Source organism: Lepidochelys kempii, chromosome 4, assembly GCF_965140265.1.
Source record: "Lepidochelys kempii isolate rLepKem1 chromosome 4, rLepKem1.hap2, whole genome shotgun sequence".
In the NCBI taxonomy this organism is placed as follows: Eukaryota; Metazoa; Chordata; order Testudines; family Cheloniidae; genus Lepidochelys; species Lepidochelys kempii.
Window position 1 is genome coordinate 97,991,876 of NC_133259.1, and position 15,905 is coordinate 98,007,780.

Here is a 15,905-nt window from a genome sequence, read left to right on the forward strand (position 1 = left end):
CCCTAACTCCTCATCTGTCCTCCTCTTCACATGTATCTCCCCTATTCCTGACTATGGGAAGGCAGGAAGACAAGCTGCCTAGCAGGGAGCCCTGGTCCCTAATCCATATGCCTTCTTCCTCCACAGTTGCACTACTGAGATGGGGTTTATATGTATGCAAGCTCTGGTTCTCAAGCCTGATTTTGCAGCAACTCCCACCCTATGCCTGCTCCTTCCCAAGCTCAAGTCTGACCTCATATTTTTTCATATACAAACTTCACCATTGCATGTGTTTTGTGGTCATTTGTCTTTAGCTATGATGAGTACTCTAGCTGTTACTTAGATGTTACTGCGGACTTAGATGTTTTGAGCAAGGGGGTGGACTGGATGACCTCCTGAGGTCTCTTCTAACCCTGATATTCTATCATTGATTCGGTGTGCACAGTGCAGGTGGTTCTATGGTGGAAATGAGATGGAGTTTATGGAGTTGAGCAGACAATGTGTGTTTGGGCACTATGATTAAAGCTGGTTGAAACTTTTGAACAGCTACTTTACTGATTTAAAAATGGGCTTTTTAAAATGTTTGCAAATAAATTGACGTTGAAATTTTTCATCTAAAAAAATCAGGCCTCTTGTAATTTAAAAACATTTTTCATGGGATTCTGGTAAACAAAATGTCTCAACAACCATTTCATTTTCAAAAAGTTTTCTTTTAAAAAATTGAAAATTAACCCCCCCTAAAAATTTAAAAAAGAAAACAAAAGAAAAAAATCCAGTTTGAACATTTCAAAATGAAAACCACTTCAGAAATTGAGTGTGTATATGAAAATAGGTTTTCATTATTCAACCAGTTCTAATTATGATGTTTGAGTGGTAAAGCATATTTGAGGTTGGTATGTATGTAAATCTTGTCTTAACTCAGGGGTGGGCAAACTACGGCCTGCAGGCCAGATCCAGCCTGTGCCGCGGGCCCCGCGCCGCTCTCAGAAGCGGCCGGCACCGCATCCCTGAGGCCCGGGGGGAGGAGGGGACAGAGGGCCCTGTGCGTTGCCCTTGCCTCCGGGAACGGGGAACTGCGGCCAATGGGAGCTTCGGGGGAGGTACTTGGAGATGTGGCAAGGGCAGTGCGCGGAGCCCTGTGGGCCCCCCCCCCCCCCGGGGCTGCGCAGGGACGTGGTTCCGGCCCCTTCCTGGGGCGAGGGCCGGCAGGCAGGGAGCCTGCCCTGGCCCCGGTGCACGCCACTGCCACCCTGGAGCCGCTTTAGGTAAGCGGCACCGGGCCAGAGCCTGGACCCTGAACCCCTCCTGCCCCCCAACTCCCTGCTCTAAGCCCCCTGCCTGCATCTCGCACCCCTCCTGCACCCCAACTCCCTGCCCTGAGCTCCCTCCCGCAGTCTGCACCCCTGCCCGGAGCTCCCGCCTGCAGTCCGCACCCCTCCTCTGCCCCAAACCCTTGCCCTGAGCCTGTTCCTGCACACCGCACCCCCTCCCACACTCCTTCCTACTCCCCATCCCCCTGCACCAGCCCAAAAAGTTTGCCCACCCCGTCTTAACTAGTGATTCATGGTTTTAAAAAGAATTCATTAGTAGGCAATGCATTTGAGCAACATTAACTCAATTAACAGATTTTTTTATGGGGGTTTTGGGGTGTGTGTGTGCGTATTGCTAAAGGTACATTATGCCCATCTGTCTACCTCTGTGACCTGGTCTCTTTTAGAGATTCCCAAGCCCTCTCAGCTATGCTTAAAAACTCTTCCAAAATCTATTTGTTAAGCCTACTGCTAAGGCTGTCTGAGAAACAAGAATTCTGTTTCATGAAAAATGTTGACGTTTCAACAATTGGTTTTGTTTCACATTGGAACAAAAGCTAGACCTCTGACAACATTTTTGCGGGCAAAAAAGAACAAGCCGAGTGGTCAGGGCACTCGGGGAATGGGGGAGACCCAGGTTTAAATCCCTGCTCTGAATCAGGTACGGCCTATGGAGTCAATCTCCCTTTCAGGCTCCTGTTGGAGCTGTTTCACTTTCTATAAATAATTAAATATTCACTAGACTAGGGAGAGAGAGAGACTGACTCTGTAGACCAATGTTCAGGGCACTCACCTGCAATGTGCCCTATTGACTATTCTGAGGTGAGTCTTCGTCTCTTTCTCTCATTTTGACTGGAAATTGCATTCTGGACTTGAGACACCTTTTGATTTTAATGAATTGGGTCCTTGCCTGCTGCATTTGCTGACAAAAACTCATTTAGTTGAAAAATTCTCATCTATCTCTGTTTGTGGTGCACATCTCAGTCAAATCCCTTCTCCAGACCAATGTCTGTATCATCACTGCATTTTAAACGGAAAAGAAAAGGAACCACCTGTGTGGCTAAACCTAAACCATTACTATTACTTCAGCAAGGGCATAAAGCAAAAGTAGCAGAACCCTTAAACAACAAAGTTGCTGTTGTCATACAAACATTCAGAGTAACAAGAAAACAAAAGAATACAAAATGGAATAGGTGACATTTAAGCAGAATTGTTTTGTTTACCTCCACATTTTCCTGGAATTGACAAATCTATTATTTAAATAATTCACAGGAACATAGTAATCAAACTTAACATTAATAAACAATTGACAGCAAACACAGTGCACATTGTAATGAACCATCAGTATTTAAAAATATCAATTATCCTCCAAATTACAGCATACTTACCAAATAGGCAATGGGAGTTGGCTGATCATGATTTTAACATCTGGCTGAGTGGTGACATCTGAAAGTATATGTATGTGTTGTTTGTTTATTCAAGATATTTGCAATAATAATAATAAGACGACTTACTGTGTTTTTCATCCCAGGATCTCAATATGCTATTGCAAACATTAATTATTACAATTTACTTGCAAATTACTTCAAATATTAAATGCTAAAAATTAATTGTTGTCATACTTCTGGCTTATTCACAATGGCCACCCGTGGGGGAGTGTGGTCTGCTGGCCAAGTGATGTGTCTAGCATGTATTCTCGTCAGGTGCATACTTTAGTTAGGGGTGCATGCAGCCACATTTCTGAATAGTAAGAAAATGCATCCTCACCACTTGGAGCCCAAGTCCTGACTAGTGGAAACTTGCCCTGATTGGCAAGATGCCTGGAGCAGAGTGTGTATCTGCTGGTATCCCTCCTCCCACTCACCGTGCTGAACAGGACAGGGTTGGTCTGTACTGTATTAGTCCAAAAATATGTACTAATTGGTTTCAATATATGCAGTAATCATATCAAGAATTTTTATCAAATGCAGCATTGCCAGCTTGTAAAAATTTTGAGTTGGTGGCATTGGTACATCAGAGGCAGCTCCCTTTCTGCACCTCACCCTCTTCCCCTTCTCTATTAATGTTTTTATATGGTCACCGTGATATCTTCTGCCCCTTGCACCTTCTTTTCTTCCCGTCTCCTCTTTTTGAAGACTCACTGACCAGCAGCTACAAATGGGCAAAGATCTTCCATTGGAAGCAAAGTTTAAATGTTCCCACCCAACACTGACAGACACTTCCTGGCAGATGTTAGTATTTGTTTAATGCTGCTTCGGAGGTGGCCTGACACCAGTGTGGTGTAGTTAAGGTTGACTCTTGGCGATGGTTTCTGCAAAAATCATATTTTTGAAGTTGTGAATGCTAGCTGTTGCCTAGCTGAGCTTCCCATGAAACAAGTAGTAATCATTCATAGTTATTTCAAGCCCTGTTGGCTCCTCCCTAGAATGTTCTCCTGGCTCCATAATGGCATAACTTTGTATGTAAAATCCTTCCTTTTCTTTCTCTTGGTGCAGCGTCAGATCTTCTCTCCCCAGTGGGAGCTTTTCTAACCCTCCTGAGCGCCGTCAGAGGTGTTGTATATGTTGGCTGTTTTTCTCAGGAAAGGAAGAGAGGTATTTCCCAGCCAGGTATTTTATTTTGTTTCCTTTATAAGGGGGCCCCCTTACAGGCTGTTCTCCATACCTGAAAGTGCCGTGCTCTTGCAATGCTGCTCCCTCTTTCCAGCTTTCTCTCTCATCCTGGCCAACATTCCTTCTCTCGATAAAACAGGCTCTAATGTCCAAGGCTGCATGTGTGAGTTACTGCTGAGTACTTAGGGCCTGGTCCTGCTTGGTGCTGAGTGCCTCCTGTGAGGTACTGAGTACCCTTAGGTCTCACAGAGGTTGATGGGAGTTGTGGGTGCTTTGCACCTGGCAGGAGGTGCTCAGCACCTTGCAGGACAGATCCTTAATGACTAACATGTTTGCTTACAGTCACTGCACTGCTAGTATCCAAGTTACTGCTCTGAGATACCTCAGCTTTGAAAAGAGCTGTGTAACACTATGTAATATTCGTCTGTTTCTCTTCATTTCTCTCTTTGTCTCTGTGTTTCTCTAGCAAACACTCATACTCTTCTGTTGTCTCTCTCTCTCTCACACACACATTAATCTCTGTTTTTTATGTGTAGTTTCTCTCCTTTCCATCTCCATGGAGTACGTTTTTAGGGGGTACAGACTTCTAAGGCACTTATTACCAGAAGCACATGGTGGGTATTAATCACACCGATCAGTAAAACATAATGAGATCTAAACCAATCCCTTACATTATTACACCCTTAAAAACAGATTTTAAATACTTATTCAGGTTTAGAGAGAAGAATGTCCTGTCTGATTTCCCTCGTCTACCACCCAAAACAAGAAGTCAAAAAGCATCTCCTCACCCCACTATTTACCATATAAGGTTAAAATATAATTTTTATTTTAGATTATTAAAAGGAAGAGTGGGACAAAGGGTAAATCCCTTGCAATCGTTAACTAGTTTGCACACGGGACAAACAAATATGCCGGGTAGCATAAAAAATCACTCACTTCCTCTTCAGAAGTCTTTCCTGAGTTTACTTTAATCTCTTATGATTGCTGAAGTTCATTTGTCCCAGTTTCATAGTGACTTATCCCTCTATTATTAATTACTTGTCCTATGGTAGCGACTAGAGTCCCCAGTCAGGCATCAGGGCCCCACTGTGATAAGCATCATATACATGTCTAAAAATGCAGTCCCTTCCCCAAAGAGCTTAAAGTCTAAACGTATGACAAGGGGCAATAGGTAGTTCCAGCAAACAGCTGAGCGGAAGGACAAGTTAATAGTGTGCAAACCATATTTGGTTCAGTGAGCAGCAGTCACATCATGTCCACTACTCACCCATTTTAATACCCTTCATCTACCTGGTGATTGTTTGTAATACTGCATAACTCTGTAATATCACTGCATTATCAGTTATTACTCGAGTGATCAGAAGATGGACAGTTGGTCATTCTAGCCAGGGGTGATCACATTGCTGGGATTCTGTACCACTAAAAGACATCACTGGAATGCACAAACAGAGCCAGCTCTGAGCTGAGTTGGCAGCTCAGTCTTGTGTGCCAGCATATCCTGTTTGGCTAGCATTGCTGGTGTCTGACATCACCAGCTAATCCATTGCCGTAGTATTAATTTAAGTCAGCTTGCTCACAGTAATAATAATAATCATTAATAATTAATAGGTATATCAGATTCTGTATACATACTACATGTATCAATGGGTATGTTTCTGTACCACTTTGTACAGAAAAGTGTCTTGCCTCGTGTTCTTAGACTACAAGGAGCATGAGCACTTCCAAACTCTTATGGGAGTAATAGGCACTGTCCTAGACTGGCAAAGAGATGTGGAAGTACATCCAGCTGCAGACTGAGTTCATTTTATGTTAACATTGATGCAACTTAATATGAATTACATTGTAATATGCTGCTTAGTCTATTGTGAGGCTCTTGTGGCGCTTTTCTTGACCTGCTGCTCAGAAACCGGGTAGAATTAGTGGGGGAAGCAAAAGTGGATGGGAATCTGGGAGGCAGTGACCATGAGTTGGTTGAGTTCAGGATCCTGACACAGGGAAGAAAGGTAAGCAGCAGGATACCGACCCTGGACTTCAGGAAAGCAGACTTCGACTCCCTCAGGGAACGGATGGCCAGGATCCCCTGGGGGACTAACTTGAAGGGGAAAGGAGTCCAGGAGAGCTGGCTGTATTTCAAGGAATCCCTGTTGAGGTTACAGGGACAAACCATCCCAATGAGTCGAAAGAATAGTAAATATGGCAGGCGACCAGCTTGGCTTAATGGTGAAATCCTAGTGGATCTTAAACATAAAAAAGAAGCTTACAAGAAGTGGAAGGTTGGACATATGACCAGGGAAGAGTATAAAAATATTGCTCGGGCATGTAGGAATGAAATCAGGAGGGCCAAATCGCACCTGGAGCTGCAGCTAGCGAGAGATGTCAAGAGTAACAAGAAGGGTTTTTTCAGGTATGTTGGCAACAAGAAGAAAGCCAAGGAAAGTGTGGGCCCCTTACTGAATGCGGGAGGCAACCTAGTGACAGAGGATGTGGAAAAAGCTAATGTACTCAATGCTTTTTTTGCCTCTGTTTTCACTAACAAGGTCAGCTCCCAGACTGCTGCTCTGGGCATCACAAAATGGGGAAGAGATGGCCAGCCCTCTGTGGAGATAGAGGTGATTAGGGACTATTTAGAAAAGCTGGACATGCACAAGTCCATGGGGCCGGACGAGTTGCATCCGAGAGTGCTGAAGGAATTGGCGGCTGTGATTGCAGAGCCATTGGCCATTATCTTTGAAAACTCATGGCGAACCGGGGAAGTCCCGGATGACTGGAAAAAGGCTAATGTAGTGCCAATCTTTAAAAAAGGGAAGAAGGAGGATCCTGGGAACTACAGGCCAGTCAGCCTCACCTCAGTCCCTTGAAAAATCATGGAGCAGGTCCTCAAAGAATCAATCCTGAAGCACTTGCATGAGAGGAAAGTGATCAGGAACAGCCAGCATGGATTCACCAAGGGAAGGTCATGCCTGACTAATCTAATCGCCTTTTATGATGAGATTACTGGTTCTGTAGATGAAGGGAAAGCAATGGATGTATTGTTTCTTGACTTTAGCAAAGCTTTTGACACGGTCTCCCACAGTATTTTTGTCAGCAAGTTAAAGAAGTATGGGCTGGATGAATGCACTATAAGGTGGGTAGAAAGCTGGCTAGATTGTCGGGCTCAACGGGTAGTGATCAATGGCTCCATGTCTAGTTGGCAGCCGGTATCAAGTGGAGTGCCCCAAGGGTCGGTCCTGGGGCCGGTTTTGTTCAATATCTTCATAAATGATCTGGAGGATGGTGTGGATTGCACTCTCAGCAAATTTGCGGATGATACTAAACTGGGAGGAGTGGTAGATACGCTGGAGGGGAGGGATAGGATACAGAAGGACCTAGACAAATTGGAGGATTGGGCCAAAAGAAATCTGAGGTTCAATAAGGATAAGTGCAGGGTTCTGCACTTAGGACGGAAGAATCCAATGCACCGCTACAGACTAGGGACCGAATGGCTAGGCAGCAGTTCTGCGGAAAAGGACCTAGGGGTGACAGTGGACGAGAAGCTGGATATGAGTCAGCAGTGTGCCCTTGTTGCCAAGAAGGCCAATGGCATTTTGGGATGTATAAGTAGGGGCATAGCGAGCAGATCGAGGGACGTGATCGTTCCCCTCTATTTGACATTGGTGAGGCCTCATCTGGAGTACTGTGTCCAGTTTTGGGCCCCACACTACAAGAAGGATGTGGATAAATTGGAGAGAGTCCAGCGAAGGGCAACAAAAATGATTAGGGGTCTAGAACACATGACTTATGAGGAGAGGCTGAGGGAGCTGGGATTGTTTAGCCTGCAGAAGAGAAGAATGAGGGGGGATTTGATAGCTGCTTTCAACTACCTGAAAGGGGGTTCCAAAGAGGATGGCTCTAGACTGTTCTCAATGGTAGCAGATGACAGAACGAGGAGTAATGGTCTCAAGTTGCAGTGGGGGAGGTTTAGATTGGATATTAGGAAAAACTTTTTCACTACGAGGGTGGTGAAACACTGGAATGTGTTACCTAGGGAGGTGGTAGAATCTCCTTCCTTAGAGGTTTTTAAGGTCAGGCTTGACAAAGCCCTGGCTGGGATGATTTAACTGGGAATTGGTCCTGCTTCGAGCAAGGGGTTGGACTAGATGACCTTCAGGGGTCCCTTCCAACCCTGATATTCTATGATTCTATGATTCTAAGAAGGTGTTACTGACCAAATAATGGGGTTAGAATGGGAAGTAAAATCTAGAACTTTCGTCTTTTAAAACTAATTGTCTCTAATGACGCTATTTTAAAGGCTTTAAAATAGCCTGATCAGATGAATGCCATATAATAGGCTGTAGAATGACTCAGATATGTTGATAGCAGCTTCATTAAGGATTCAGGACAAGCTGTCTATAATGATAACTTCCAAGTCTGATAGCTAGACTTGACACCAGAGAGAGTTTGAGGCTCAATGGCATAGCAATAGTGCAGTGGGCTGCCATGTTAGAAACTGAGCATTAGCAGCCGATTGGTGACTCTCAATTCCGAGGAGACTCCATGCATTGCATATACACAATGGACTGACTCTCTTGGAGGGAAAAGAAGGACGTGCTTACTCATTTGCCCAGCACCCCTTGCAGGCCAATTCAGCATTTTGCTGGAGGAGGCAGCTTGTGAGTTTTATGCCAGGCCCCTTTCAGTGAAGAAATGAAGAGGCAAGTGCATGGGTTGTGAGGAAAAGCATGAAAATATAAACAAAACCAAGACAGTGGTTGGGCTAAAGCCCAGGTTCCGAAGATTCAGTAGAAGCAGAATTTTTTTGCATTAAGCGGGTCTGATTATCTGCTCCATAGCTTTGGAAACACAGCTAGCTGCAGCCCTGGCTGGGGAATGCAAAGGACCATTGCTATTATGCTTCAGGGACATTTTAAGGAAATCATTAGGAAAATGTCATGTAGTGAACTTGTTTGACTTGGTGTATGGGTATGCTAGGAGGGAGGCATATGGGAATTAATACATGCTAGAGATGCTTAAGTTTTAATGTTTTATTTTAAAATATGTGGCTACTTAACATGGATTTACAGTCAGAAAAGTTGTGATCTAAAATGGCAATTCTGTTCCTTGTGTATCTGGCTTTTAGTGACAATCTTTAAACTATTTTTGTCTCCTAATAATGGACATTTAGCTTCCAGGACCTCCCTCTTGTACTCCCTTATATTATTGGTACCATTCTGTACCACAACCGCAGGCTCCTCCCTAGCAAATCGCACTCAAAGTTTCAGTACATGTCTTGTGGGATCTACCACCTTCTTGCTGTGAAGACAAGTCCTCTAATGTCTGTTGTAGTCACCACCTACCCAGGTACTGATATTGCTCTGTGTGTCCTTTAGCTGTGACACTGATTTCATCAACTGGAGGATCAAGACAGCCTTTTCTCAGGTAGGCGTGTCCTAGAGTGCCCCTGTACATTGTCTCTGTAAGTAATTGGGCCTCCCCCAGTTCAGCAACTCTCTCCTAAAGATGCTGAGGGACATGCATTTCTTGCACTGGGGGCATACATGTGGCCACAAGGCAAATAGCAATATATTATGCACGCTAGGACTTTTCCAGCTCCCTTTGAAGTAAACAGAGGACTTTCCATTGAGTTCAATGGAAGTTGGCTCAGGCCAACTGAACTGCATAGTCCCTACTTTGACTAATCTATGGCTAGTTCTCTACCTCCAAGTTTTGATTTAATGATTTTTCTATGCTTTCTTCCACTAATAGTTATTTCAGCATCACGCTCTTCTTGGCACCAAACTCCCATGCAGTTCAGACTTCCTTGTACTTGCTCCGTCTGATGCCTTTCTCAGCATGGGAGCTAACTTTAGCTCAGTAGTTCTCAATCGTTTTGGGCTCAGGACCCAGCTGTAAACGTTTATGGCCCGTCATGACCCAGTAAATAGTTTGGGGGTGGAGGCCCTGGCATAGTTTTGGTCGAATCCTGCCCCCCAGTGGGTTGGGTCCTGCTTGGCATTCACCCCAAAGTGAATGTTTGTCCTGTGTTGTGGGGCTGGCTGTGGCTCTCTGCTCCGGGCGTTGCAAGCTCCGGGGTTGCAGTGCCACTCAGGTTTGGCCCTGCCCCCTTGATTGGACCACATCTGTGTGAGTGGAGTTGTGACCTGGCTCATGGGGTTGCAGTGCCACGCACTCAACTTTGTCCTCCTCGGACTCCAGCCATCAACCCGAATGGTGCTGGGAACCCAGAGATTGCAGTGCCTGCAGCAGTAAGGTGAGCTCAGCCAGCACCGTGGGACAGGAGCCACCGGAGCTGCCACGCAACCCTTTGAAACATTTTGCCGACCCAGTTTTGGATCCCGACCCATGAGTTGCGAAACCCTGCCTTAAATTATTAAGGACAAGGTGTAAATCCAGGGACTCTTGGTAGCTGTCTCAAAAAATACTTCTAGTTCCAAATGCAGCAACAGCTAGACAAGGGAGACTTCAAGGTTGTGTGGATGAGAAGATGGTGTGAAGAGGAAGGGTTTAAATGTATTTGTTTCCGTGGAGTTTTTTGGATCAGGAAGAGCCAGTGCAGAAGGGATGGAACTAAACTGTTGCACAAAATAGGGACATAATTTTGGTGGATTATTTAAATGCTGAAGAAAGCTAACAGGTGCTGAGAAGCACTCAGGTCAGACAAAGACATCTGTTAGGGATGGCAATAGAACAAAGGTGTCTCTGTATCTAGTAAAGGATAGGACACAAATTACAGCTGAACTGGAGGAAGGGCAGGTTGAGATCAGAGAAGTACACTCCAGAAAAATAACAGGGTATCAGATTAAAGAGTTAAATTAAAATAGGCACAAAGCAAAAATTAAAACTAGAACTAGCTAGAAATGAGTGTGAGAAGCTTGCATTCAAAAATGCCTGACAATAAAAGGGTATCTTGATAAAATAGGCATTACTGAAATATGGTGGGATGACTGTACTAACGGACCGGTCAACAGAAAATCATGCCACCTTGTTACAAGCTGACTATTATATTACAGTTTTCTTACTGCTTCCTCTGACGCATCAGGTGCTGGCCACCGTCAGAGACACTGCCCTGATGGCAATTCCTATGCTCTCATTACTGTTCAGTAGTGTAGTCAATACAGCAACATGAGAATGAGCTGGATTTCGACTCTTGTATCATCAACTAATTCTGTCCTTATTTACATTTTTGCGACCACGAGGAGATTTGATGAGGATTGGAAAGTTGTAATAAGGGCAGAATTTAGCCTACAAAATAGTTATTGTGGCTGGTGCTGAATGAGCTGAAAACAACACAGCTTGATTTTCAGTGCCTGGAATGAACTTGCAGAGTTGACAGTTATTCAAGTCAAAAGGTTTTGTTTGTTTTTTTATCTGTAAGCAGAACTACATGTTAAGCCACCTTCTGAGCCAGAATAGAGAGAGAGGGAGGTTTTGCTCGCATAGTACATCAGACTTGACCAAAGCCCACAAACCTGCTGAAGGTGGAATCACTTTTTCAATTTGGGATGAGGTTTGTTTTTGTTTTCTCTTCTTTGACCATTTTAGAGTAAATTTTTGCCTTACCCATGCCAGTTTTATAAATGTAACACCGTGGTGAAGGACGCTGCTCAGAGTACTATAGAGGGCGAGAAGACTAGGAAGGGCGTTTTCTTTTTAATTTCTCTAGGGGTAAAAACTGTGAGGAAAAACTCTATAGGACAGACTGGTTCTTAGCAATTAGCGCTGGCTGGCCAACAAGAATTCTGTTTCATGAAAAAATTTTGATGTTTTGATATTTGGTTTCATTCTGCATCGGAACAAAAACTAGAACGTTTGCAATGCAGAGAGAGACCCAGGAATAACCAGTTCTAGCTAAAGTGGTTCAAGTCTCTGATTCAGAGCAGGAACTTGAGTCTCTCACATACCAGGGGAATATCCAGTTGCTGTTTTGGGGTGAGAGGTCTTTCTTTCTTTTTCCCTGTAGACCTGAGAAACCCTGTTCAGTGAAAAAGACCACTTTTATCAAATTCCTGACCAAGTCTACGAGCAATGCTGCTATTTAATTAGTCCTCTGTGCCATAACTTCACCACCACTACATGGCAGCATGCCATGATTTTATACTGCTGTGAAGTCAAAGCTCTATTTGGGCCTCTTCAACGCAGTTGTCACTCAACTTGGCCACATTGCCTCTTGCACAAACTTTGCTTATAAGCTCCATGCAGAGGTAATAGTCTATGGTGGTTTTAACTGCTTTCATGGGTAATGCTGGGAGTGTGGCTAACAGAACTTTTAAAAGATTAATTATAGCGCACCATCTCTAGTCCAACTGGAGAAGTTTTGAAACAAAACAAGGGTTCAGCAATTCTAGATTTAATAAAATATGTAGGCTAGATGTTCTAAAGGAACATCTAAATGTATGTGCCCAAAATTGAACCTTCCGTTTTTTTGCACGTGTAATTTTAGTATCACACGGTTATTGCATGCCTAGAATCTTGTGTGTGCAGATTTGGTAGCTGGTGGCTCTACCTTCTGCTGTTCATCTATCTGTTTGGTGCACACGCTTCTTTTTAATTCGGGTTTTGGTGGATACCTGCGTATAGGCAGCCCTCTACATTCTGTAGAATTGTGTATTTTAATTTAAGGGAGAGGAGTCCTGAGAATAGGATGGATGGCTATAGATACCATTCTAAATGTACAGATGAGTTTTTTGGGACCATGAATTTAAAGACAGGATTGAGGTCATTTAGGGAATGTGCCCCTTGCCGTCATGTTCTGACTGTCCTGGTATCCTGAAAATCATCTTGTCCTGGATATTTTAAATGCCTCTGATTGATTAATGCTGCTAGAGACATTGCCGGGGCACAAAGACACTTAGACTGTGAGCCACTTGCAGTGAAAAAAGACTGCAATAAACCTGGAAGTAGTGAATGTGACTGAAATGGATTCTGTTCTGAAAAAACTACTGGAGGGGGCCCAGAGTTTCCCCTATATTTATAGGAATACTGGGTTTGTCCCTCTGGTGGAATGAACCAGGGGCCTGCAACCAGCTCAGATGGGACCCACTGAGGTCAGTACTATCTCTATTGGCCCTGGCATTGCCTCTCAGGTTTCCTGTCTCTCTTTTTTTTTTTTTTTTTTCTTCTCAGTTCCTTGGTATCTTATCCCAAAGATCTTATCCTGTTCTGCTCTTTTCTTTCTCTACATCCTGTTGTCCCTCTTTTCACATTCACCCTCGCTCTCTTTTCCCCCCCCCCCCTTTTCTGGATTGTGTTAATTGACTTTTAACTTGAGTGGGTCACTGCTGTACCCCTGGTTAGTTAAAATCTCGTCTTTATGATGTTTTGTTTTCTGAACTTCAAAGTGAAAACAGGGAGGGTTTCAGTTGTCACTACAGAACGAAGATCAGGCCGGAAGGAAACACAGTTCAGAACCTGTCCTGTCAGTCTATGTAGGTATGGCCACACATCATCATCATTAGAATATGTGATAGGATAGCACAGAGAGAAAAATAATCCCATGACATGTTTATTGCGCCTCAATGCAGAAGACATAATGGCAGATCGGAAGAATGGCTACTGAATCCAAAACCTACAATAGGAGAATAAAGATCTTCTTACCGATTAGGGTGTACTCCAGGGTGTGCACTCAGATTCCTCTAAATGTTTAATTTCTGAAATGTCCTGATCCTACAATAACAAAGCAAATGTTTTTGACTCAGGAAATCAATAATATTTTGGGAGCTGCCTCTTTCTCATGTTTATATTGCAAAACATTTACAAACAGTATGAGCCCCAGGTTCTTTGACCATAGCAATGTAATAGGGTTCCCAGGTCTCCCCCCTCGAAACACTCTAAAAAAAATCAGATTAAGCCCTGATCCAGCAAAGCACATAAGTATATGCTTAACCCATTGAAGTAAATGGGAATACTAGCCTACTTAAAGTAAAGCATATGCTTCGTTGGATTGTGGCCTGTGTGAATTACTGGCCTTTTAAAAAACAAACAGCGAATACTCAAATATGCAGTTGTACAGTATATTTTTGGAGGGACCAGGGTATTTATAGCATCACCTAGAACCTTCTCTTCACTTTACACTTGTCCGAACCCCCTCTTTGAATCTTCATCATGAACCTGGAAATTTAGCAAAAGCCTCAGGTATTTCCATAATACTGCACGTACCTAGTAAAGATATTGTTGTTTCTGATATATGTACTCCCGGCTGAATGAAAATTGCATTAAAATGTCTCTACCGACCATTGACAGACAGGGTAGATTTGTTCATATGATGATAGAATTTGAATTTAAAAATGCAGATACTTTTATCTTTTAAAGGATATTAACTTTTTGTTTCCAGATATCCCACAAAAAATAGTGACAGGTTTCAGAGTAGCAGCCGTGTTAGTCTGTATTCGCAAAAAGAAAAGGAGTACTTGTGGCACCCGAAAGCTTATGCTCAAATAAATTGGTTAGTCTCTAAGGTGCCACAAATACTCCTTTTCTTTTTACAAAAAACAGTGTGTGTGTGACTGTGAGAGGAAGACTACTCTGTGAGAGGCAGGACCATATAATCAGCAGGTCAGACTCATTCCATGAAAAGGGCAAAATATGGGGCCCGGACTATAAAGTTTGTAATATATGCGTTTCTTACTAGTGACAGTAGAATGTGTGTACAAAGATTGAGGGCAGTACAGCCATTATATATTACTTCATTTGCAGGCATCGATCCTCCACAGGGTTCTGCTTGCTGGAACTATGCAGCCTTCTTGGGGCCTCAGTTACATTGGTGGCACGCCGCATGGGCCTATGAGTGCCTGTTAGCAGAACCCCATGCAGGATTGGGTCCTTAGTAATGTCATTCTGAAATTCAGCAGCAATTAGTAGGGAAAATATTACTACAGAGCATTTCAGAACCACCATTGTTCCTTCCCTATTTTTAGGCTGTTTTTGCATGCCTTATTTGTTTTGTGTATGTATTTGCGGTTATGCAAATCAGGCTCACAGTCCATATTTGGAACGTTTCCTATGCAACCAAAAGAGTTACTTTGCCTTCCCCGCTCCCCCCTCCCCCCCTCCCAAAAAAAAAAAAAGTGCCTGAGCTCTCCAGAATTAGATTATGTCATGGAGACGAAACTAGTGGACTGGGTTTTTCATACTACCCCTGGGATTTGAGGAAAACCTGGGAACCCTTAACTACTTCTCTTGCTCTGTGCCCTTAGGGGTAAGGCATATTAGATGCTATGGAGTAAATAGGTTTATGGAGACTTTCTTCTCAGAGTGATGCCATGTAGTGTTTTAATAGACTTTTTGCCCTTGAACTTGCATCTGGTTGTGTCAGTTTGTTAAGAATTCTGTGGTGTCTCTGTTAACTTTAGTTCTATTATATTTGATGTGGATGAATTTGCTCGTTCTTAATTACAAAATATGTCCTGAAAAACACTCTCATTCATTTCTGATCTGTTCTAGGATTGACAGGGTATTGTTATCCTCATGTCCTTGCTTGTTTGATGTGGCCTAAGAGTTTACACACACTACGGAGCATTACAATTCCACCTGATTGTGAAATCCGCATCCTCCTTACATTGCATTGAGAGAATGCAGATTTTAGCTAGCAAATGCAGAAGCTACATTTTGTTTTAATGAATTAAACCCTAAGGTGCCTTTCTAGTTACTGTGAATTGTTTTCATTTGCTGACAAACTTTGGCGTTAAAGATTAGCAGGTACAATAGTTTTTTTTGCCAGAAGCGAATTTATATACTTTGACTAGAAATGGAGACGAAAAAACCTCAAAGAGAAGAGACGAGATGAGTCACAGTTTTTGGCAAGCATCTCTATTACTAGATGTGAGGTAATTAAGTTGTTCCACTCTGAACTTTTGCCTAAACCACAATCTATGGGATCAGTTTCTGTTAAACAAAAGGGATTTTTTAAGAATTCATTCATAAGGTCATTTGCCTAATATTCTAAGGACTAGCATTAGAAAACATAGTAATGTTCGAGACTTTGTGTAACAAAAGAGAACATGCAAAAACT

General features: G+C 43.2%; 1 protein-coding gene across 12 annotated transcripts in view; it reads right to left on the reverse strand.

The window, feature by feature from the left end:
- The window catches only part of PGCKA1 (PDCD10 and GCKIII kinases associated 1), a 64,139-nt gene that overhangs the window by 19,105 nt on the left and 29,129 nt on the right, over nucleotides 1-15,905 (reverse strand). For 4 of the 12 annotated variants that reach the window (XM_073342306.1, XM_073342297.1, XM_073342303.1 and 1 more), the window contains 2 exons: nucleotides 13,493-13,561; nucleotides 2,678-2,735 (listed from right to left, as the gene is read on the reverse strand). In XM_073342306.1, the coding sequence (XP_073198407.1) occupies nucleotides 2,678-2,706 (29 nt within the window). In that variant the 5' untranslated portion in view covers nucleotides 2,707-2,735; nucleotides 13,493-13,561. The other 8 variants (XM_073342296.1, XM_073342300.1, XM_073342295.1 and 5 more) reach the window with 7 other exon arrangements.